Below are 25,389 nucleotides of genomic sequence, written 5' to 3'. Positions count from 1 at the left end.
AAAGCTAGTGAGTGATAAGCAACAAAATGGATGGTGCTATGCTAAGAAAAACTCTGAAGGTAAAAGTAAAGTATGGCATTTGAAAAAGCACAACCAGTAAAAGCACACACACAGAAGATAGTAGAGCTGAAGGCAAGGCTGCAGAAATGTTCCTTGCATCAGTGTTCTTAATGGACATTTGAGTGACTAGAATGTGTGTATCAAAACCAGGAGAGATGTTTGCATTATAGCCTTATGAGCCCAAGCAAGACTTTTAGGAGTGTATATTTGTAGGAAAGGTTGTATCTTGAATGTGCCAGGCAGAAGAGTGAGATTTATTCTGAAGGTGAGAACTTCAAGAGGACGGATGTTGTTTTCAGGAATGATCAAAACCTGAGCTAATGAATAAGAATTCAGGTACAGGTAATTATGGCATTCCTTTTAGTTATGTAATCAACTGCATGGCCATGTGGCCATGGAGAGATCTTACAGAGATGAGCAAAAATTTTGTATAGACAGAAGGAAATATATCTGGTGTATACACCTAAGCTCATTATTTGCAACATGGTTTTGCAGGTAGATGACTATGTAGACATGCAAAGACAACATGCACCAGAAAAGACAAAAGAATCAGTGATAGACCCATGTGTAACATCCAGAGGAAATCAGATAATCAGATAAACTAGTGTCCTTCTGAATGGTCCTTAAAAATAATTTCAAAAGACTGAAGGAGAAATGGAAAAGGTTAGACTCAGAAAAGTCAGAAAAGTATGATTTTAAGAAGATAAAAATAGCACCAGTGCTAAACAGCAGATCAAGAAAATAAAGGAACTGTAACTTGGAAGAGGTCATTAAACAGCTTAGTGCAGCTTAGTGAGAGTTACTACAGTAATATTCTTTAAATGAAAGTTGGATTAGCAAGGGTTTGTGGAAAAACAGGGGAGAGGAATCAATGCTGTTATTATGACTACTTTAACCTAGTTAAGTTAAAGGTAAAAGGAAAATATTGTTCAAGAAGAAAGAGTGACTTTGGTTTGGTTTTTTTTTTCATTTCAGAAAAGCAGAAATAAAAAAAACAAAGAACAGCATCTGTGAATAAGAGTGGTGCCAAGGAGATCAGAAAAAAATGATGGTTGGTCAAGAATGCTTTTGATGCATTTCTGAATAACAGAAGAAAATAGAAGGGCCTCCAGAAGGAGAATGGGGATGGCCATGCCATATTCTGTTTCAGTTTCTTTCCTTTTTGAAAGAAATTAGAACCCCAGAATTCAAGCAATGGTTACTTACATTTACACAGAAGATCTAGAGGAGTTCCAAGTGACAAGATATTACTCTATGCTATCCAATGTACAAATAGTTTTTTCTATAAGAAAACCCAACTGCTTAAAAATGCAAACCCAGAACAGAGCTAACCAACTAATATCAGTTTAAGCTGATGTAGCAAGGTTCACTTTTAAAACTATCTATCAGTTTAATGTCAGCCCTTAAATTACTCACATAAAGCTTCTGTAACTGTAACACTGTCCTGAGGTAGATTGTCATAGGCTGAGGTAAAATGAAATTGTAATGATAATAAGGAAATATTTCAAGAATTCAATCACACAACTGTTTCACCATGAAATGACTGACTGGAATTGATCATAACAATGATAAATCATATAATCTATATTAAAATCATAAATTGTACCTACCTAATCTGAGGTTGTCTTTCCAAAGCACTAAAACTTCGTTTCATTATACCTGAAATAAATGCATAAATATAATCTCTGCCTTAAAAGAAATATAGGTACGTGTTAATATAGTCCCAGCCATGGTGTCAGAATTACTTTTAAAATGCAGTGCTAAGCAAATTCCAAGCCCCCAGTTGAGTGTGGAATTGCTCTTTGATGTTTCAAAGATTTGTTTGCATCATAACTAAAATCTCAGCTCCACATAGTATTTTAATAAATACTTTCAGAATTTCACAGAAACCAACAACACACTCTGGCTAGATATCCATGGAAGATGTATCTGGATTTTCATTAAATTACTACAGATACTGCTACCACTGTACAGCCACAATATTGCCTCTAGTCTGGATAAAAAGCTAGAATATATACTCACTTTCACAGAAGGCCTATGGTGGGATGTCTAAACCTTGTTGTACCAGAGTTTTATTGCCACCATTCTGTTAGTTAACTACTCAAACTACTAGAAATGAAATATCTTACTTCTTAAATAATCCTGCTGATTTTAAAACCTTGAAGAGAGGTGTTTGACCAGTTAGTGGTCAAATACCTAATCAGCAACAAAACTGAACCCAAACAACTTTGTCATTTATTGCATAGTGACAAGAAATGTAAAAAAGGAGGGGTAATGTTTGATGATATTTGCTATTTATTCACCTCAAAAAGCATTGTCTTAAACCATCTATTTGCCTTAAGCATTTGTCTTAAAACCTTCCTGTAAAACCATTCCTTTGATGATAATTTTGACATGTAAGAACACTCTCTCCTACAAATGGGATCTCATTTTAAATGAAGAATAAGTGTGTGTTTAAATCAAAAGATATTTCAGATAACTGAAGGTCTGTGTACTAAATTAGAAAATTCTACAACAGTTTTCCCATACAAATAATGCATTTTAATGTAATGCCTGCACGTTTAAAAAATATGGTTGTGCCTGTTTAAGGAACAGATATTTTACCTGCTTAGGATGCACAATAATGCAAATACAAAAGTAGAAGCTCTCACTGAACCTGAATAACGTTGCTTGGGGTAAGGATTTTGAGTTCCAACCTCAGACATTCTGCTATAAAGAAGACTATAAAATATTATGGGAATATATGTGAGAAAATCTGAAACAGAAACCACTTGGCCAGAAAGTCAAGTCTAAACACAGCTGTTTGCTAGTATTTAAAAAACAGCTTCCCTTTCCAAGTATTCATATACAAACTTGGTTTTGAAATACTGTACCTTTGGCTGTTTCAAATAAATGGTATCTCTGTCAGTCAAGGGCCCATATCTAAATTTTCTTCATGAGTTTGATGACTCACCACATTTGATTTGCTAATCTGCCATCTCATAAGCGTGTTTACAAGATATTTCACACCAAAGAATCTATTTCACCATTCGTGTACATGGCAGAGATGCAGCATTTTCTGATTCACATGCTTAAGTTAGGAAAATACAAAGATGATTAGGGGTCTGGAGTGTCTCTCTTATGAGGAAGGATTGTGGGAGCTGGGTCTATTTAGCCTAGAGAAGAGAAGACTGAGAGGGGATCTCATTATTGCATATATCTCAAAGGTGAGTGCCATTAGCCTGAGGTCTCAAGAGAAATATCAATCTTAGACAAAGTCAAATTGGGAAAAATACGCCTACAAAGCACTGTAAGATCTCCAAAACTCTTCACAGACAGCCCATTGCACAAATTATAGGTTTCTCAATGCAATAATTATTTTCAACAAATATCCTAAGATTTCCCTTTATAACCTAAAGAACCATTTTGCCCTGGTCTTAGCCAGGATAGAGTTAATTTTCTTCCTAATAGCTATTACAGTGCTGTGTTTTGGATTTACTATGGGAATAATGTTGATAATACACAGATGTTTTAGTTGTCGATAAATAGTGCTTAAACTGATCAAGGACTTTTCAGTCTCATGTTCTGCCAGTGAGGAGGGGCACAAGAAGCCAGGAGGAAGCAGAGACAGGACACCTGACCCAAACAACCCAAAGGGATATTCCATAACATAGAAGATCATGCTTAATATAAAAACTGTGTGGATCTGGTCAGAAGGATTTAGTCACTGCTTGGGTCAGGAGAGGTATCAGTCAGTGGGTGATGAGCAACTATAGTGCCATCAGTTTTTTTTCTTGAGTTTTATTCCTCTCTCTCTCTCTCTCTCTTTGTTATTTCCCTTTTCATAACTATTATTACTACTACTACTACAGCTATATTTTATTTAATTTCAGTTGTTTAACTGCTCTTAACTAAACCTGTTCTTAATTTTACCTTTTTCTGGTTCTCCTCCTCAAGCCACAGGGTAGGGAGAAGGTGCACTAAGCAAGTGGCTGTGCAGTACTTAGTTGCCAGTTGGAGTTAAACCATGACATATATATAGCAGATGTGAGACAATTTTACCTCTAAGACTTCGCTCTAACACCTCTAAGTTGAGGGTTGGAACTAGATGATGTTAAGGTTCTTTCCAACCCTAACTATTCTATGATTCTATGTCTTTCCAATCTATCTAAATGTCTAATATAAAGAAGAAATATCTTTTCAAATCATAAAACCTGTCAAAAAATACAACTCTTCTGAATTAAAAAAAGGCTGTGTGGTCACAGAACTTGCGATATAAGGTAACTGCCTGCAATTAAATCCAAGTTTTGAATTAAATTACCAGCTTCAGTCAGCAAGTGACATTATTGAATGGGTATTTATTTCCTACCATAGTAGGAAATATGTATCCTCAAATGTAGGAAATGTTCTTATCGTCAAAAATAGTTAAATTTGGAGCTAAGTGATGACCTGAACTCAGAGCCCAAATCATTGAGAGTATCCTCATTCCAGAAATCCCAGTTGTTCAGCTGGATACTTTTGACTGCTTTGAGATTACACAAAACTCAAGTTCTGGCACTTATGTAAACAAGTCATTTTTCTAAAAGCTTAAAGAGATATAGGAGACCCTTCTGGAGACACATCACTAGAATATTCTTCTGATAGGTCTCTTACATGTGCTCTCTTTCTTACATGGTAAAGTCTGAATACTACTGCCTTGCAGAAATTTCTGCAAGGAAAGGAGCCCTGAATCTTGATCTCTTTGCTTACTCGTTGAAAGTTGGATAGAATCATAGAATAGTTAGGGTTGGAAAGAACCTTAAGATCATCTAGTTACAACCCCCCTGCCATGGGCAGGGACACCTCACACTAAACCATGCCAGCCAAGGCTCTATCCAACCTGGCCTCGAACACCGCCAAGGATGGAGCATTCACAACTTCCCTGGGTAATTCATTCCAGTACCTCACCACCCTTGCAGTAAAGAACTTCTTCCTCATATCCAATCTAAATTTCCCCTGAAGTTCTGAAATTCCTCCAAATACTGGAAATGTATTAAATTATGAAGTAACAGAAAAAGTGAGATACAGCACAATTATAGGACTGTGCATTGAGATTTCTTAGCCTCAGGACAAGCTAGTAGCTGAGCAGGTCTGAATGGTCCAAATGTATGCTTACCTTCTTATTGTGAGGAAGGTGAGAGCGGAAGTATATAAAACCCTAGGGATAATAGCATTTTTGACACACAATTAGTCTTATAATATATTTCAGGCATTGTCCTGAGTGCAGTGTAAATGATTCAAGGAAAGCAAAAATATTTTCCAAAAAGTATTCCCAGCCACAGAGTAAACTTTTAAATTCTCTCACATTCAACTGACATACTGGCTTTAGTGTACTGTTACACATTAAAAAATACCACATATTTTCCTCCTATTTGGTTTTACCAGCAGAAATGCAGGTACAGTTGTGAATCAAAACCAAACAGAAATCTCTTAAATTTGATAAAGCTAAAGTAAAATTGGGAACCTTCTAAATTTCGAAATGAGGAAAAAAAAATGCAACCAATAAACTGTTACAGTCCCATTACTTTTTGAGTCAATATGTCTCTATCCTCCATCGATCTTTATCATTTCAAATTATAAGGACTTCAGGGGAAAAAAAAACCTGCATCTCTCACTACTGCCTCTATGATTCTGAAACATGCAGAATAAGTGCCATGAACAACTATCCTAGAACTTACATACTCTACATTTAGCAATCTTCAGAATTGTTAAAGAAGCTGATTTGCAGAACTACATTGTCTAGAATAAGAACAATAATCCTTTTCTTAAAACAAAATTGAAAAAAAAGGGTATGTAAAATTACTAAAAATATTATTACAATTAGTGAAATATGAAAATGCTAACCACTCTTCCAGTGTCACTCACACGCATACCAGCTTCTGCACCATTGAAGAACTCAACGTATCGCACCTTTTTACAATATACCACCCCACTTTTAATTAGAGTGATATTTTTCTACATTTGCAGATCGTATGTTCCCTGTAAGTGATGTGGTGGCAGCATAATTAGGCAAACACTTTCAAGACCCTGACCAATAAACCCAAAATTGAAACTCACATTTTCATGGTAGCACTTTCCAAGTCAGCTAGATCAAAGTTATTCTCATTTACCCCTGTAATGCTGACATGCTTGAAAAAACCATGGCTGATAATTCAAAGTTAGCCACTCTTTAGCAATGAATGGAGCATAGTCCAAGCAATACCCAAGTATCCTGAATGTTTTTTTAAAGCTATCTTTCCTTTTTATCTGAAAAGAAGAAAAACCTGCCAGCATTAATCACAGCTGATCTACAACACTTCAACATTAAGTAGAAACTACAGGTGATCTCAGAATGTATAACTAAAGAATTATTTTTCTGAAAAAGCATTCCTGAACTATCTATATGACAATTTAACTCTATGTGGGAAGGAAGATAGACAATGACTTATGGAAATGCTGATTAAAGTTACTGGGATTAATAGGAACGGACAGGATCTTTCCAATTAAAACATTTCATTAAATCAATGGAAACATGGTACAAAAATATTTAAATATTAGAAAAAGTTGATGTTTTGTTAATGTCTAAATTTTAACAAAAAAAAGTAACAACAAAGAAATCATTAACGATAACACTTTGGGTGCGGCAAGTTACAAACTACACAAAGATTTCAAATGTCTGTGTACAATGTTGAACTAGCCCACAAAGAACCACATTTCTAGGAGATGCACAATATGTTATTCTTCAGTATAAACACCAAAATAGAACACTGCTTCCACAGGCTGCTTTTCCTCAAGGGGTTCCTTCTATGCAGCCCCCTCCCACAGTCAGACTAGGCTTCCCTGTACCATGTAACTATCTCTTGTTACTCTCTCAGCACAAGTACCAAAAAAAAGGAACTTATTTTTTAAAGAAAACTTTGATAATAAACTCAGGGCTGGTTAGCCACAGATCCTCTGGTCTTTAGCATGGCAGGCAAATCATGTAAATGGATTTAGGTAAAATTACCAAATCATTTATTTTCCCTGCTCTAATGGCTAGACATTTCAATTAAAACCAGACATATTTGTCCAGTACCTGTGCCAAAATGTAAAGGAAATTCAGTTACCAAATAGACTACAAACAGATAATGTTATTCTAATTTTTTTGTAGCCTAAGTCCTTGCAACAATGACATTTGTTAATCTTTAGACAACTGAATACATTTCCCCTTTTAAAAGCACAGTTTAAACCACTCACAGATTTTCTGCCAGCACTTTATAGGATGAATAGAAAGCTCAAATTTTGCTCAGCTCTTTTATCAATCTTTTTCAGATCTCCTTTTTAGATATAACTATATGTCTATAATAAAATCAAAAAATCCCTTTACTTAAAATAACTGTCTTTAACTGAAATCTATAGGCATTAGTGCAGAGCAAACACACGATTTGATAATTACAGATGTTTTAGATCTCTTATATATATATATGTATATATATTTATAATAAAATCAAAAATCTTTCCACTTAATATAACACCAAAGACAGCTAGTGCTTTCCTATCTAATTATTATAAATAACTACAGGCAGAATTAACAATGTGTTTTGTCACATAATCCCCTCCTAATTTGAATCTAATCATTAAGCATTCCCTCAATTCCATTCAGTCAATTCATTTAGACAGCTAAAGCTTGCCTCTTTCAATTTTCCTTTTTATAGCCTCTTATAGCACAATCCATTTATCCATATGCATAGCATTACTGTTAGAGACAAAAGTTTTCATATGCTTCTGTTTCTTATCAACACTAGTTATCTTATGCTTCATATTTAAAATCACCTTCTTTGTCAAGTTGCCCAATGATATTCCAGTTTTCCCAGCCATTACTGCAAAATATGGGGATAAGCTATGCAAAGACCATGTGATGCAAAATGTATTATAATCAAAATGGTTGTCACAGAGGCAACCATAGTTACTTTTATTATCTTTCCTTAGGACTGACAACAGATAGTGACGTTGTATTAAATAACGAAATATCCTTATATTTTGGAATAAACAACTACTTTGTTGTTAGAAAGTAGTGAATGCTTCATTCTTAAGGAATCTTACTAATAGCAGACTCTTTCTCATGACTTGAACAGGAGCTGCTTAAGTTGTTCTGTATGTCCAGCTCATCATCTAATTTAGTGACCATATCCATAAAAAATGAAAGCAAAGAATCTTTTAACCCAGCTCCAACCAGGATAATAAAACTCATGATGTTCCTTTTGCTATTGACTACCTTTCTCTGAGTTCTCTGAAGTGCTGTGATCCTCTACTAGGATTTCTTCATATGTTCTTTCCTCATCTTTTCCATCTGCAGACTGACATCTTTCAACTGGTAGATCAGTGTTTTCTGAAAATTCACTTTTGCTGCAGTGAGCGGCTCCATTGCTGCTGCTATGAAGACTCAACTTCTCATAATTTTTCTGACACAGAAGAAGAAGGAAATAATGTTATGTACTGTCCTTATCCAGCACTTATAAGAAAACCTGCAAATGAAAGTTTCACTTGTATAAATGCACTCTTTGCTCCCACTCAGCTGCTAGTCCAGGACTATATGTTAGCTGATTCAGGCACCAATTCTTAATTTAAAGCAAAACTTTCGAAGTCATAATCTAAACAATTATTTCTAACCTTTACATAAAAAGCATATTTGTTCTTGATGGTGGTTTTCTCATAACAATCACTGAAAGTAGAAAAAAATATGAAACATATGCCAGACCAAAAAGAAATACTGAACAACACAAAAAAAAAAAGTCTGGACAAAGATAGTAGGTTCCCACTTACAAGCAATGGGAGATTTACTCTCTTCCAGCTTAGATAATAAACAGTAGACCAGTTCTGGAATGTGCAAAACCTGCACAAATATCAAGATGGTAATAAAATATGAAGTGGACTTGATATGATGTGATGCCAAATTGACTCTCAACTGACCAAATGTGGACTGGCATTACCAAAGCAGAGCTAAGAAAATCAAAACATAGAATAAAAATTGTCTGGAATATTTAAATGCTGAATCTTATTTGTAGCATGGGTTCATTACTGAGTATAAAATTCTGCCTCTGCTGCTGTCAATATCTATAGCTTTTCTGGAAAAAATAGAGATTCTTCATCACTATTATTGCTTCAATTTTAATGGAATGTATTTTGAAGGCAGACTGTTTTTATAGTCTCTTTACATATTGTTCCAAGTCTTCTTATATTATTTCTGTTGTGCATAAATAAATTCACATTCCTTTTTAGTCTTGTCAGAGCAAAATGCAATAAAGGAGAACAAGAGCTAAATTACATAAATAGATTAGAAAAATTAGTATGTTTAACGCTAAAGTAATTTCAGAAAATAATACATTCCTAAATACTTCTATCCTTAACAAGTGTGTCAAAGACAATTTTTTCTGTATCTAAGACAATGTACTTCCAAAGTTTTTTCTATGAAGTGTTTTGACTTTATTGGGACACATTAGAAAATCTTCCTCCTTCAGAAACCTGGTTGCACCCCTGAGCACTGACTGTATCACTGCCTGCTTAATGGTCTGCTTAAATTGCTTGCTCATCTTTTGTTCTATTTCCAGAACTATAACTTAACTTGTAAAAAGTGGCTTGTTAAGCTTTTCTCTTTAAATTCAGGTGGGAAAGGATCATTTTATACTTAAGTACTGAACTAAGCTTATGCTCAAGATGCAACAATACCAGTGACTGCAGACTAGCACAGCATGGCAACCACTAAGTGTAACTCTCAAGCTCACTTACAGAAAACAGTCTAGTCATGGCATGTGAGCACACTAGTTGTAACCTCAACAGTTGATGCACAATTAGTGAAGAGAACCAATTCACCTGTTCTATATCAAAGAAAACAAAGTAAAGAGAGAGAAGGGTCAAACTGCATGGACATTTCAAACTTAAATCCCCTTTCAACATTGCCAATACTGAACCTTGCATGAAAAGATCAATTGTTGACAACTTGTAAATCAGGTGAAGCTAAGGTAGGGGGAAAGATCAAAAAGATTGCTGTTACCAGTTGGTGTCAGCAGCAAGCTGCCACATGAAGAAAGGAAGCCAGTTTGAAATGTGTGAACTAAATTCTGTAGACATCATGATAAAAATATTCATCAGACCTGTTATAGAAGCTGTTCAGAGATCAGTGCAATGTACCCTACAGTCTTAAAGCAGTTATATAAACTGTAAAGCTATAACCTGTCTATACATAAAATCTGGTCCGTTTACATAATATCTGAACACAAAGAACTATAGCATTTCATTACTTATCTGAGAGTAACAAATAAATTTACTGTGATATATTTTGCCCTACCTTGATGATAGCTAATAATTTGCAAAAGGGAGATTATATTCTGTTGTTTCTCAGGACACATGACTGATTTAGAAGAACAAAAGTATCCTGTTTGGAGGAGACTAGGATGGAAGTTCAATGCCACTTCCTCTCAGTGTTGCAGTGGGATCATAACCTACATAGGCATTTAAAACCATAATTTTGTGATAAAAGCATGGAGAAAGTATTCTCCAACACACCAAAACAACCATTTCCATATGTCTCAAAATCTCAGAGAGACATCTTTCAGATAAGCAGAAAGACAGCTACTTATGTTTCGAAGCAATCTGTGAAACAGTGGAATGTTCAAAACATCACAAACATAGAAACATGAATTAGGCTGAGACCTCATAGCAGCCTTCCAGTATCTGAAGGGGTCCTACAGGGATGCTGGGGAGGGACAATTCATTAGGGACTGTAGTGATAGGACAAGGGGTAACAGGTTCAAGCTTAAACAGCAGAGGTTTAGACTGGATATAAGGAAGAAATTCCTTACTGTTAGGGTGGTGAGGTACTGGAATGGGTTGCCCAGGGAGGTTGTGAATGCTCCATCCCTGGCAGTGTTCAAGGCCAGGCTGGATGAAGCCTTGGGTGATATGGTTTAGTGTGAGGTGTCCCTGCCCATGGCAGGGGGATTGGAACTAGATGATCTTAAGGTCCTTTCCAACTCTAACTATTCTATGATTCTATGAGTCTATATTCATTTGAACTGTGCTCATACCTACACCTGATTCTAGAGCCTAGTATTTAACAAATATTTTCCTGGAGGCTTCATCAGTTAATCCAGTTTATGTTCACATTTTCGCAATAATTAGTGCCTCAGTTTTCCCACGTGTCAAGTTTTTTTGCCAGCTTTGTAGAAATAAACTCTGCCTTCTAGCATTAAAAAACACAGTTCAAAAGGAAACCTAAGGAGAAAAAGGTCCCTGTGGAAAAGATGTTCAAACTATGAACCAAGTAAAATTTTTTCCAGAATTCATCTTTGCTTATGACTGAGTAAAAGTGTCTCAGGATATAAAGATATTGGTCTTGTTTAGCTCAGGTAGTTGTAAGAGACCAGTAAGGTCTCCCCTGAGCCTCCTTTTCTCTGGGCTAAACCTCAGACGTAGTCCTGTCTGAAAACAGCTATACTGTTTCTTTCATTATTTCCAGCGAATAAACAGTTGAACTGCTTCTGTAAGAAAGAGTCAGGCAGGTTTGTTAGCATAGTCTGTAACCAAGCTGCCTGAAAGAAATTATCAGAGTCTATCTTCTAGCAGTAGCATCCTAGTCCACCAGAAGCAAAATACCTTGCTGCCTGCAGATCTAGATCTGGGAGGATGAGTGTTGGCCTGCAGCTCAAAGTCCTATCTAGATGGAAGATCACTCACCTTAGGTCTATATGCCATGCTCTTCTGCATGCTGGGTTAGGGGAAGACTTACCAGTTCAAGTGTGAAAATAGAAAAATTCAGAATCTTGCTAATAAGCATTCTTGTGTATCTGAAGATTAGGGCAAAGCACTCAGCTAATGGTGACCTAAATGGACAAGCTCAGACCAAACACTGTTAGTGACTTCTGACGCCCTGTTAGCCCTGACAAACACTGAATATGGAGCCATTCCATAAATTACACTACACTCAGAAACAAAAGTTATACCCACTTTTCCGTTATCTAAGCGTCTTAGTCTCCCATTACTCTACATAATTTTGTATTTCATTTGAATGTATGCATTTAAAAAAATGTGTATTCTAGTGACATTATTGATAAAAATTAAAATAAGCTTGGATTTCTAAAGAACACTACTGCAAAAACTGGTACAGAGAAAGAATGTGATGAAACGTGTGTCATATGCACAGATTAGAACTTCAGAAATTGAGAAAGGGAAGTTCTCTGATCAGCCAGGTAGTCTATCATGTCTGTCTAATTTTAATATACTCTCAGAGTAGAGGGAGGTACAAATGGCTCCTATTTCGTTATGTATTTTTAGCTGACAGATTCCAATTATGGAGCTTGCAGTTTTCTCTCCCATATTCAAAATACAAGACAGATCTCAATATTCATCGTACTATATTGTTTTAGGTATACTGATATTTTACATTAAAAAATCTGGCAATGAGAAAGAAATTATTCTATCTATATGTCAAACAGTGAGCATAATGGCTTATGAATAGCTATTAAGCATTATTCCTAAATTAAAACCACCTCAGGATATATGCAATAAATGAAACAATAATGGACAATGCCTGTAATCAAACATATATTTCCAAAGTAATAAAAGCAACTTACTTTCAGCTTTTTGCAAAGAGCCAAAATGATATCTAAATGTTTCAAAACTATATACTGCAAAAGAGCAAACAAATTATTTGGCTACCCTCTCATCTCTTTAAAGGAAAAGATCAGAAAGATACTTTCATTATTAGTTACATCAGCTGCTGTTTCGAGACCCAGATTTGGCCTGCAACACAAAAACTCAACTTTTTATGCTGTACTTGCCAGCCAAGGTAACTAACTTTCTCCAGCATTATCTACTGATCTGCCTTTCAATTGCCTACTTAACAGCTTCCATACTGGCCTTAGACTACTTATAAAACAGATTGAATTCTGGATCCAAAAGATCTTTGTTGCATAGGTCCATAAACCAGGACAGAGAGTACACTTTTTATTTCAGGAACATTCACAATATGACACAACTGGGATGAAAAAGGAGGCCATAAGTACATTTTAGTAGAGAGAAAACAAAGTATATGGTAGCTGGCTTCAACAAAATACTGAACTATCTGACTGAAACACTGAATTCTCTGACACCATGGAAAAATGACAAATTACTTGGCTGTGGAATAGCTGGAGCCTTGACTAAGATGAATTAGATTGTCCATACCTCACAAAGCTTTCATTTCAGGACCAACTGCTTGAAATTCTTCCTAGTACTTTTATTCAGAATGCTTTCTTATTGTTTCTTTTTTTCATTTTTATTATTTTGAACGTCTAACTTTTCAGGAAAAATTACTCTCTTTGTAGGAGTCCTCCAACTTCATAAAATTTTCCTACAATATCAGGAACAGAGAAACAACAAGGCTCCTTCTGTTTCTAAGCCCTGTAGCACTCCTCTGAAATTCAAAAGATCTGAGACTGATTTATTCAGGTTTATTTACAGCAAGGACACATGATAAGTTTTCCCACTTCTCATTACCAAGCTATACTCCCCTCAGCTTCTACAGAGTTTTGAATCTTTCTCAGATCCAGAATTAGGTTCATTGAAGTGGAACTAGAATTGCAGTATTCCTTCCTTGAGAAAATTAGCCATTATCCTGCAAAATACACATACATTTCCTTCTCATTTTGTAGATGGGTGTATTTTCCAAGTATTTATACAGAAGAGAAGAAGAATCCTAGAATAGTTTGGGTTGAAAGGGACCTTCAAAGGTCATCTAGTGCATCCCCCCTGCAATAGGCAGGGACATCTTCAACTAGACATCTTCATCTAGGCCCCCAGAACCACATCCAGCCTGGCCTTGAATGTCTCCAAGGAATGGCGCATCTACTACCTCTCTGGGTACATATTCCAGTATTTTACCACCCTCATTGTAAAGAATTTTTTCTTCACATTCAGCCCAAGTCTCCCTTCTTTTAGTTTAAAATCACAACCCCTCATCCTATCACAACAGGCCCTGATAAAAAGTCTCTCCTCATCTTTCTTATAGGCCCCTTTCAAGAACTGAAAGGCTGCAATAAGGTCTCCCCAGAGTCTTCTCCAGGCTGAATGACCCCAACTCTCTCAGCCTTTCCTCATAGGAGAGGTGTTCCATCCCTCTGATCATTTTTGTGGTCCTCCTCTGGACTCTCTCCAACAGGTCCTGTACTGAGGACTCCAGGCACAGTCTCACCACAGCAATGTAGAGGGGGGCAGGATCACTTCCCTTAACTTGCTGGCCACGCTTCTCTGGATGCAGCCCCAGGTACAATTGCCTTTCTGGGCTGCAAGCCCACATTGCCAGCTCATGTCCAATCTTCCATCCACCAGTATCCCCAAGTCCTTCTCTTCAGAGCTGCTCTCAATCCTTTCATCCCCCAGCCTGTACTGTTGAACCTCATGAGATTCTTACGGGCTCACTCCTCAAGCCTGCCTAAGTCCCTCTGGATGAAATCCCATCCCTTGGCTGTGTCAACTGCAACACACAGCTTCATGTCATCTGCAAACTTGCTGACAGCACACTCAATCCCACACTAATCCTCTAACGTAAAACTATTAGTTCTGTTATACCTTACAAGTGCATGGATAGGGCACTCTTCTCTCAAAGACAGAATCACTGCACTGAAATACCAAATCAAGCAGCTTTCCATCCACAGTTGTTTGGTTTTTTTCAAATTTCATCACATCAAGAGAATGACTATATCAAGGTGTGAAAAAATAATGTCATACAACAATCCTCCAAATTTGTAGGGTAAAAGAACTCAAAAACCCATGGAAAATAATTGCTTATACTATTTTAAGTTATAAATTGTAGGATAGAAGGGACTCATAAGGATCATCAAGTCCAACTCTCTGCTCCTTGCCCCTTGCAGAACTATCTAAAACTGAACCATATGACTAAGAGCATGCTCCAGATGCTCCTTGAACTCTGACAGGTTTGGTGACAAAATCATTTCCCTGAGGAGCCTGTTCCAGCGACTAGACTTTTCCTAACTTTCCCTGGGGAGCCTGTTCCAGTGAAGAGACTTTTCCTAATGTCCCACCTGAATTTTCCCTGATTCAGCTCCATTTCATTCCTTCATGTCCTATTGCAAGTCACTGGAGAGAGGAGATCAGCACCTTCCCCTGTATAGGCAGGTGTAGACAGTGATAAGGTCACACCTCAGTCTCATATTCTCCAACCTGAACAACCCAAGTGACCTCAGCCACTCCTCATAAGTCTTGCTGCTGATACCCTATTCTGATTTTTTCTTTCATCTCAGTACCTCTTTGCATTTCAAATGACAGTGGCTTGTTAAGGTTTTCCTGGAAGTTTTTGGCAAAGCTTTAATTGGAAAAAATGGCATAATACAAATAAGGATCTTGAGCTGAAAGGTCAAAACCACTACTAAAAAAAAATATAACATTTTCTCCAAGTCTTATTCTTGTCCAGAAAGGTGAAGATAAAGAACACATTAAAAAAACCCAAATCCACGAGTTTTGAACCAGGTGTTACTGAAAAACTTTTTGCTACACAAAGGTCCTTCAGCTCAAGCTTCTGAGCCCTGATGAAAGGAATTCAAGAGAGATACAATAGCTGAACAGACAACAGTAGCTGTGCAAATTTGCTTCACAATTACCATAACAATAATTTTCAGTGAGATTTTACTACTCAAAAACATTGCCCATTTAATTCTTTAGTTCATTATGTAAAATAATGATGCCCTTCATGAAGAGTGCTTAAAACACAGCCTGAAGAAAATGGAAGCATTTTAAGTACCTCTGCAAAACTGTATCAGACATTAAGAAAGCATTGAGCAAAAAACTTACAGCATCACTGTTCTTTGTTTAGCAGTCTGTAATTAAAAATTTTATTTGTGTAAGATCTATTTTCCTAGGGGTCATTGTTTGTGAATCATACAGAAAATCATCCATTTGTTCCACCCCTGCCAAGTGCATCTTCTCCTATTCACAATCCATTCACAAGTGTTCAGTAATAATTAAATGTTATGAGATACTATCAAAACTGCAAATACCCCCATAACAATGTCATTTTCCAACATGGAATTATATCAGTTTTCAAGATACTGTTATTTTTGCTTCATAAGCATGTCCACAAAAAATGAATCAATGCCTTGTCAAAATAAATCAAAGAGCCTGCATGGAAAAATGTTCTAAAAGGATGAGTCTTCTAATTTTGATCTATTTTCTGGTTTGTTGTACCTTATTTTCTCAGATATGGCAAACAATGATAAGAAAAAAATAAAGCCTAATATGTGTACTTACTTGTGCTGAAATGGAAAGCTGATGCTGATAGGTTACTGCATTTCGATTAGCCTCCATGAAGTACCTCTGAGTTCGTCTCCTCTCCCGATCCAGTTTCTTCTCTAACATCAGGTGAGAGGTGGATAAAACATCCAGGTATTTCATCATCACATCAGACAGCAGTGAGCTAACTTCCACTATGTCTGGACGTGCCTCTGCATCTGGAGTCAAGCATCTATGGATGAAAGAAAATTTTTTAAAGAAAGCTAAATACTTCTTTCTAAAAAACTGCATTCCTCCATTGGTATTTACCAAACCATGCAGGCTAGCACTCTGCTCAAGCCTGCAGGGGACAGCTCAACACTGCACAGCCTTGGTGTTGATACACCACAGAGTACAGCATCTGGCATCAGCTGGCACAATTACCCTTATCACCAACCCAGACAGAACTGCTGAGGGGCTGCTGCTGTGCACCCACAGGCACACTAGGATGTGGGTGTTGCCTCTTCCCAGGCTGAGGGGAAGAGGCCTCCCCTGTGGGAACTGTGCTCTGTACCACTGGACAAAGCCGCTGTGAAGGAGATGAGTGTGCTGTCAGGAAGATTTACAGAAGAATTCATTACTACAGAGTGCTGTGGTCAAGAATGAAGGGCAGAAGGACTGAGCTGGGGTTCTTCTTGATTCTTCCAGGCAGTGGCAAAGGGTCAAATCAGGGTGGATGCAATTTGCAGTCCAGAGACTGGCTGCTTGGAGTCAAGATCTTCTGGGTAAGGACAAGAGGACCAGAGAAACAATGTTGTGACATTGTGTAGATTGTTTGGATGATGTAGGATCATCCAAATAAGATTAAGTCAATGAATCCTTTGCTGGGCAGGCAGAGAAAACTTCACACAGACACTTAACACTTCCGGAATGTGTCAATGACAATTTCTTGGTGCAGCAGATTCAGAAGCTAGCTAGCAGAGGCACTCTGCCAGACTTGTTGCTCACAAACAAGGAAGAACCAGGCAGAACAGCCTCAGCTACAGCAGCTTTCAAACTGGTTTGAATTGGAGTTCAAAATCCTGGGAGAAGTGAGAAAAAACTGATTGTATGGCTCTGATGCAGGACTTCAGGAGAGCAGAATTCAGCCTGTTCATGGATCTTCATTGTAGAATGTCACTTAAGAATGCTTTGGAAAGCAAAGGGAAAGCTTGGGAGAGCTAATCTTACAGGATACCTCAAAGCACCACAGCAGCCCAATCCTGTGTGTAGGAAACAGAGACGATCTACACAGGAAGAATATGTAGATATTACCTGAGAGGTGGAGTTAAGAAAGCCAAAGCTCAGCTGCAGCTGAAACTAGCAATGAATGTGGAAGGCAGAAGAAAAGCCTTCTGTAATTACACTGACAAGAAAATAAAGGCTAACAAAAATGGGGACTGACTATGCAAGCTAGTGAAAAAGGACATGGAAAAGACTGGGACACTCATCCCTTTTTTGCTTCCATTTTCATTAGGAAACTTTCACCTTAAGTGTTCCCAGATCTCTGAGCCTACCTAATCATGCAGTCCATGAGCACAAAGCATTACTATGCAATGGAAAATATAGTGAGAAAGCATTTAAGCCAATTGAACACACAGAAGCCCATGGGATCACATGAGATGAACACAAAGGTGCTGATGCAACTGGTCAATGCCACTATCTATCATGTCTGAAAAGATCAGAGGAAGGTTCCTGTAGACTGGAAAAAGTTTAATATCACATGCACATCCAAGAAGAGCAAGAAGGATTATCCAGGCATATCCTAGCCAGACAGCTTCACCTCAGTCCCTGGGAAATAATAGAGCAAATTCCCATGGAAGTTATTTCCAAGCACACAAAGAACAAGAAGGCAACTCAGAAGAGTCAGGATGGATTTCCCAAATAGCAGTCCTACCTGACTAGCCTGATAAATTCTAACTACAAGTATCTGTAAGTATTTAGAACATTAAAATTCATTACAGGACCTCTTAAACATAAATGTTAGCACCTATCCTCTCTATTGTTGACCTTCATCCTCAAGGTCTCTAAATAATAGAAGCATTTTGTACAATAAAACACAGTACAAAAACTTTACAGTCTTGTACAGTAACGTGCTTTTTAGAGATGGAAGTCAATATCAGAGTGAGAAAGAAAAAGCATTTTTGTGTTAAGTGGAGTTTTTCTAAAATGGAAAAATCAAGGGAGCTAAATTTCAGAAGTGCATCAATTCACTATACTTTGGCTTACACATTACATTATCATCAGGAAGATGTAATCATAGCTAAGAGAAACATGTGATGAGTGGAATAAATACAAGCTCATCTTTTCCTCCATTACTGCATTATCTTCTGCTTTCTTATCTCTGCTATCCTGCTAATAAGATTCGAAAGTACTGGGAAATGTATTTCCACCAGTCAAATAAACACACAAAACTATGGTTGTGATCATACAATGATCTATAAATAATTTATTGCAACGGGCTGTTGTTGGACGCAGGATTACTACCTTGACTGTAAAGTGCACTTGAAAATTACTCAAAATACTGTGGTTTTCAGAGATTTATGTGTAGGGAATTAACTACAGCACTGGTATCACGAAACTTCAGTGCCACGCATAAAACCTTTGCTGGCTGGATCAATATAGTGACTACACTTGCATGAGTTTTCCAGCTGCATGTATGCAACTGTATCATATATTGCATTAGCAGGGTAAACAAGTACTTCAATTTTTCTTTTAAATCAGAATATATTTAATATTCAGAGACAAACACAGGCAGTTGCTGAAGTCAAAAAACTGACACTACCAGTGGAAACATACAGAACAAAACACCTTTTCAGCAGGATGTCAAATTAAAACTAGATGAGTAATTACCTCTTTATGATAAATGACACTTTTTCTGAGTACAGTCCTTCTGGTACAGGTTCATACACAGCTCCTACTATCTGCAAGATAAATAATCTACAGTTAGTTGAAGAAAAATATTCCACTGTTTATTTGAAGATCCCATAAGTATTGTTCCTTGAAACAACCTGATGGGCATTACATCATCAGCTCTAACTTGCAAAATGCCTTAGAACACATCTTCTAATGCAGAATGTGACTTCTAATCAGGTATCCACATTAACATACATAATAACTGTAGAATAAAGGGCTACAACATGCGAATAAGGGAAACATTAAAACAAACACTAATTTTATTTATAATCACATCCTAAGACGTAATGCACAATGCCATAGAGAATCCAATATTATAGCACATCGATAAATTTTACATATCTAAAGCTCCTATCACCAAATACAATGATAAAAGTATGATAGCCTGAGAGGTAATAATGCATTAATATTTCCAAGCAATTTGTGCAATTAGAATTGCAAAATAGGAATTCATACAATAATAAATGCCTGTGCTCATTCACCCATCAGACCAGAGAGCAGTTTATGCATATATAACTTCAAACATAAATTCTCATGGATCTAGTGAACACATGCAAAAATAACTGTAGGATGATCTGCCAAATCTGAATACCTTAGTTGCCAAGGAGAGCATATTGGTGCTGTAAAATGGGGGGTTCAGAGTTGCCATCTGATAAAGGATGCATCCTGCAGCCCAGACATCAGCCTTCTCTCCATACAGCTCACTCTTTACAACTTCAGGGCTAAGTCAAAAGCAGTGCAGCACACAAGTGTTTAATTGATTCACTTAGAAGTAGGCTTAGTTAAAAGCAAAGAACCAAAACCACCCTACCCCATATTTAGTTGGTCACTACAACATATTTTCAGAGCAAACACAATTACATTCAAGAGGATGTATTTTTTACTTTACCAAATTCTTTAAGTAGAAGTATCATTAATAGCTTTTCCACTTCTACCACAGTTGTTCCCACAAATACTAGTGGTTTATATTTTGTTTACTTGTCCTTTCCATTCATTTCATGTTCTAATGCCTTAATGGAATCAAACTGCAGCATTCAGAACTTGCTTACAATGATGTAGTCCAATAAAATGGATTAGATCCTCATGCAATTCAGGTTTGAATAGATTCCTATATATAAATATTCCTATATTTATAGAGAAAAATATAGAAAAATTTGAATAAGATTCCTATAAATATAGAATGTTAATCAATGTCATTTTGTTAATAATGTGAGTAAACAACTTTTACTGATTATATCATTGCATCCTCTTAAAACTACTGTAATGCATTCCCTGTGAGGATGCCACAGAGACATTCAACAGCCAGCTGAATGATGATAAAAAAAATCCATTGCAAAGATCCATTTAAAATAAATGGAAGGTAGCAGTAATTTCAGTTGTGACTCAGTACAAAGCGCTGACAGGGTTGTAGTTTTAGTATGGTTTCACACAAAAGCATAATTGCTGCAAGTTAATTAAGTCATTTGGTCTGCTTATTCATGCTGGAAGACTTCTTGTTCTAAATGCCTATCTAATCCTTTAAAAAAATCAAAAGGACTTGCAGTAGAGCACTATTTGATCTTGTGTTTAGTCAGAAGTCTCTGACATTTAGAGCATTAGGATGACCCATACCTTAAATGAATACAGTCTCATGTTTAAAAAGTACTTTAAATTAGTGAATTAATATTTGTCTAAGGTGACCATGAAAGTTTTATAGAGATATGCTTTCATGGATAATTAATTCCGTACGTTAGATTTTTTAAAATAGAATTAATAAATAGAATTTAAATAGAATTAAATAGAATTTTCAAATATTATTTATTTACTTTCAAGAGATGTAGTGAAATCCCTCACCATGTTCTACAGGCTTGCCTCACCATATGCTAGATAGAAGTGTGGGATGCGTACAGTTCTTGTTGACTAGTAAAACAGTTCTGCAGTTGAGCTGCATCTTTTGGCTCCACACTGTTGAGGAATGCCAAGTAGAGAAAGTACCTAGTTCTGTTCCTATTCACTGCCACCCACAAACAGGAGGGTGGTGGGAGTACATACGGTTTACCTAATTCAGTTGACAACTGTGTATAAACTGTCACTGTCTGGTCAAGACCAGAAAGAATGAGTAGAACCAGACTCTGAATTTTATTCCATAAAAATCCTACAAAATTGGTTTCAGCCACAATTAATTGAAAATTAATTCAAGGGTTAGCATTGGTATGACATTTTTTTGGTTTACTTGTAAAGGCAGGATTCTTCCTTTAATTCTTAGGTGAAAAGATCTCGATTGTTTGAAATAAGACAGTGACACTAATTAAACTAATTAAATTTTTAACAAACAGATGTCCACGTCATAAAATGCCTTGTGTCAAAATAAGATACATAAAGGAAGAAACACTCAGAGCTGATAAAGAATTTCATTTCCATTGTTCCAGGGGCTGATCTTACTGCCATGAAGCTGCAGTACATACTCTAGAGATACATACTCTATTATATTCACAGTCTTGAATATTAAAAGAGGAAACAGATACTTATGTAATTAGTCACTTAATTCTTGCAGCTAATATATTCAAGATAATCACTACAGTTTTTCTCTGTTTACAAATCACTGCTCATTTCCAAATTAGATATTCAAGTAGAAAAAGCTTACTTCAGCAGCATTATGTTAACCGTAGGAGAGTCCCTTGCTAAAAACATATCCATAGCAAAAGCAAGACTATATTTCTCTCATACAGAATCATGGAATCACAAAATAGTTAGGGTTGGAAAGGACCTTAAGATCATCTAGTTCCAATCCCCCTGCCATGGGCAGGGACACCTCACACTAAACCATGTCACCTAAGGCTCTGTCCAACCTGTCCTTGAACACTGCCAGGGATGGAGCATTCACAACTTCCTTGGGCAACCCATTCCAGTGCCTCACCACCCTTACAGTGAAGAACTTTGCCGTTATATCCAATCTAAACTTCCCCCGTTTAAGCTTGAACCCGTTACCCCTTGTCCTACCACTACAATCCCTAATGAATAGTCCCTCCCCAGCATCCCTGTAGGCCCCCTTCAGATACTGGAAGGCTGCTATGAGGTCTCCACGCAGCCTTCTCTTCTCCAGGCTGAACAGCCCCAACTTTCTCAGCCTGTCTTCATATGGGAGGTGCTCCAGTTCCCTGATCATCCTCGTGGCCTCCTCTGGACTTGTTCTAACAGTTCCATGTCCTTTTTATGTTGAGGACACCAGAACTGCACACAATACTCCAAGTGAGGTCTCACGAGAGCAGAGTAGAGGGGCAGGGTCACCTCCTTTGACCTGCTGGTCACGCTCCTTTTGGTGCAGCCCAGGATACGGTTGGCTTTCTGGGCTGTGAGTGCACACTGCTGGCTCATATTCTCATTGGCCAAAATATATTTCTCTTGAATCTGTCATGGTTTAAGAACCAATTTCCTAGAGCTTCAAAGCTTCTAAAAAAGTGTCAGTACTATCTGGCTGACTTTACATGGAATGAAATCAGTGAAGATTTCCCAGGCTGCACAGAACTTCAAGAAACCATTCAGAGTTGTCTTGGTAGAGTATTCACTGTTAAACCAAATGCTTCTGAGGGGTGAAAGGACAAGCTAGTATATATCAGTGTACCAGCTTCTCCTCATACCTTCAGTGATGAGGAGTATTTCCAAATAAGACATGATTTCAACTAGACTGTTGTGGATTAATTATGATTTTTTCTTCAAGACTAATTCCCAGAAGAGGCAATGGCTATAATGAAAGAGTGAATAAATGAGCAGCATAAACCACTACAGAAGATTTCAATAATGAGAGTTACTGCTTTTAGTCTTTATCATTCGTCCAATTAGTTATTTCAAGTTTGATGGAGATTCCTGCAGTTGGTGCCTAGAAACCATGTGTAGATCAGGGAGCAACCCAAGCTGAAAATAGAGGCTAGCAAAGTATCAAATATGTTTATTGCATTCTTCCTTCCTTGCCACTGTTGGAGACAAGACAGTAGGAGAGATGGTAGACAAGTTTGCAAAATGCCAATAAACCTTTTGTTTGGTTGGTTTTGGGTTGGCTTTTTTTTTTGGTCCCAAATACTATAAGAGTCTCTGCAGCTCTTCAGATTTGTCTACCATCCAACTCTTCTTTATCTTTGTTAAGATATCTATCAAATAATACTTGCTTCTAATAACCTTTCTAGTTGCTGGCAGAACTCATCAAAGCAATGTCAAGGAAGAGATTTACATAATGTTTGTACCTGTAACTGCCCCATTCACTATGAAAGTGAGACTGCCATTCTCTGGGCCAGGATAACTAGGAATTTATACAGTAGTGTCTTGAAAACCTTCACAGATAAAATCTACACAACCTCTCTGGGCACCCTGTTCTAAATTTGACTGTTATAATGGTGAAAAAAACCCTGCCTTACGTCAAGTTAGAATCTCTCCTGTATCGATGAATGTCAATTTTCTCAGAAAAGTGCCAAGACCACCCATTTCAGTTCAAAGAATAAAAAACATCAAGGGTATGCTTGCATTTGGGCACCATATCTACATTTCTGTGAACCAGGTGGCCCAATTTCATTTTGCAGGTTAATTTGTGAGTGCTTGGATACCAATAAGATAATACACAGATCTACTCCATAGTCAGTTCTCTGAATCACAGAAAGAAGAGGAACAAATAACAGAGGGGGAAAGGGGGATAAAATAGAAGAAGATGCTCACCATTAGCATCATTCCAAAGGAGTAAAAAGAGTGAAAAACAGAAACAGTTGCTGCTTGTCACAATTCTTCTCTTCTGGAGAGTTTGCTGTAAGCTACAGATACACATTCAATATTTTAGCTTCGTAATTACTACTACAAGCAATGGAAGAAGAAACAGGAGGCACAAAACTGACAGTTTGAATAAAGAGCTTCTGTGAAAATTGCTGAAATTATTTGCATTTCTCACCTACAAGAAGAATTCAGCACAAGCCTTTGGGGATATTTTGTCTGTCCTTTGAATGATGAATCTAGAGCATGATTTTTCAATCACTAGTTAAAAATTTTGCCTTCATGGTTTTCTATTTTGAAATGTATTGCCAACTAATTCTATAATAAATTATTACATTGTCTTCTATGTTGCATAAATTTTTCTTGTTACAAACTATGCTAAATATTTTTGTGAAATATTTTATATGTATATATATATATAAATCGTGTACATGTGATTTCCTTTTTACAGAAAACACCTTTCAGGCATCCTAAACCTCTGCTGACAGAGTAAAATTAATCATTTCCCATTTTTTTTTTCAAATATATGAGGGTAGAGAAGACATTTACTACATTCAGTTTACAATCTTTTGGTGCAATAAATCCTCTTGCCAGCGGATGGGAATGTAATTTTAAAATGGGTGAAGACAGCTAGAAGAGGTACCTTTCATGTGTATAATTGCTTTCTCATCAGTGAAATCTCAATATTTTCATTTTCTAGTCCAAGCATTGTCTGTCTTTGCCCAGGAAGTTCCTCTATGTTCATATAGTTCAGTCTATAGAGAGGTGAAACCAAGCTGAGGTCAGTGACAGGCTATTAATAACTGTAGGATACAGCACACTGTATTATAATACTTTCCTTATGTTTTTATTAAAATCTTTATTAAAAGAACAAGCCTGGCTTGATGTGGAAGGCCACTTTTCAATGCAAATAGTAGTAAAGCTGTGTAGTCTATCTCAATCTGAAATATTAATGAGCACTTAGAAATGTGTAAAAACAATATCCCAGTAATAAACCATTGTAGCTCTCAGCTACACTGCTGTGGATCAACAGTTTAGAGAACTCCCTGACTTATTGCTTTCTTTCAGCACATATTCAATGTCTCTCTGCCTAAAGTAGAAGCAAATATGTCACACTCCACATTCTGGAGTTCTGAAAATAAAGATACGGACATCCAGTTAACATTCAACAACTAATGTGTATTTCAATTTACAAAGCTTTAAGCTTTTATGTGTGCTAACATTACACATTATTGATTAGAGGTGTGTTGTGTATTAACTTTGAAAACTAACTTGTGGCCTTTAGCAGTGTAACAAAAGAGTTCCAGAACACATCTCTTCATGAACACATGAAAAACTGACAGTAATTCATTTATAATTCACCTATGTCACATACTAATACAAAGCAAATGACATTTTTTTAAATGT

At 36.8% G+C, this 25,389-nt stretch overlaps 1 protein-coding gene across 1 annotated transcript in view; it reads right to left on the bottom strand.

The window, feature by feature from the left end:
- LOC106023548 (serine/threonine-protein kinase Nek10-like) overlaps positions 1 to 20,067 on the bottom strand; it is a 43,773-nt gene extending 23,706 nt beyond the window's left edge. The window contains 7 exon segments of the mRNA XM_031052471.2: positions 1,671 to 1,719; positions 8,140 to 8,250; positions 8,312 to 8,498; positions 16,336 to 16,549; positions 19,189 to 19,259; positions 19,844 to 19,973; positions 20,063 to 20,067. Of these exon segments, the coding sequence (XP_030908331.2) occupies positions 1,671 to 1,719; positions 8,140 to 8,250; positions 8,312 to 8,498; positions 16,336 to 16,549; positions 19,189 to 19,259; positions 19,844 to 19,973; positions 20,063 to 20,067 (767 nt within the window).
- Positions 20,068 to 25,389: the final 5,322 nt, after the last annotated feature.

Source organism: Melopsittacus undulatus, chromosome 1 (assembly GCF_012275295.1).
Source record: "Melopsittacus undulatus isolate bMelUnd1 chromosome 1, bMelUnd1.mat.Z, whole genome shotgun sequence".
Lineage (NCBI taxonomy): Eukaryota > Metazoa > Chordata > Aves > Psittaciformes > Psittaculidae > Melopsittacus > Melopsittacus undulatus.
The sequence above is the reverse complement of the archived record's forward strand: the minus strand, read 5'-3'. Positions and strand labels throughout refer to the sequence as shown.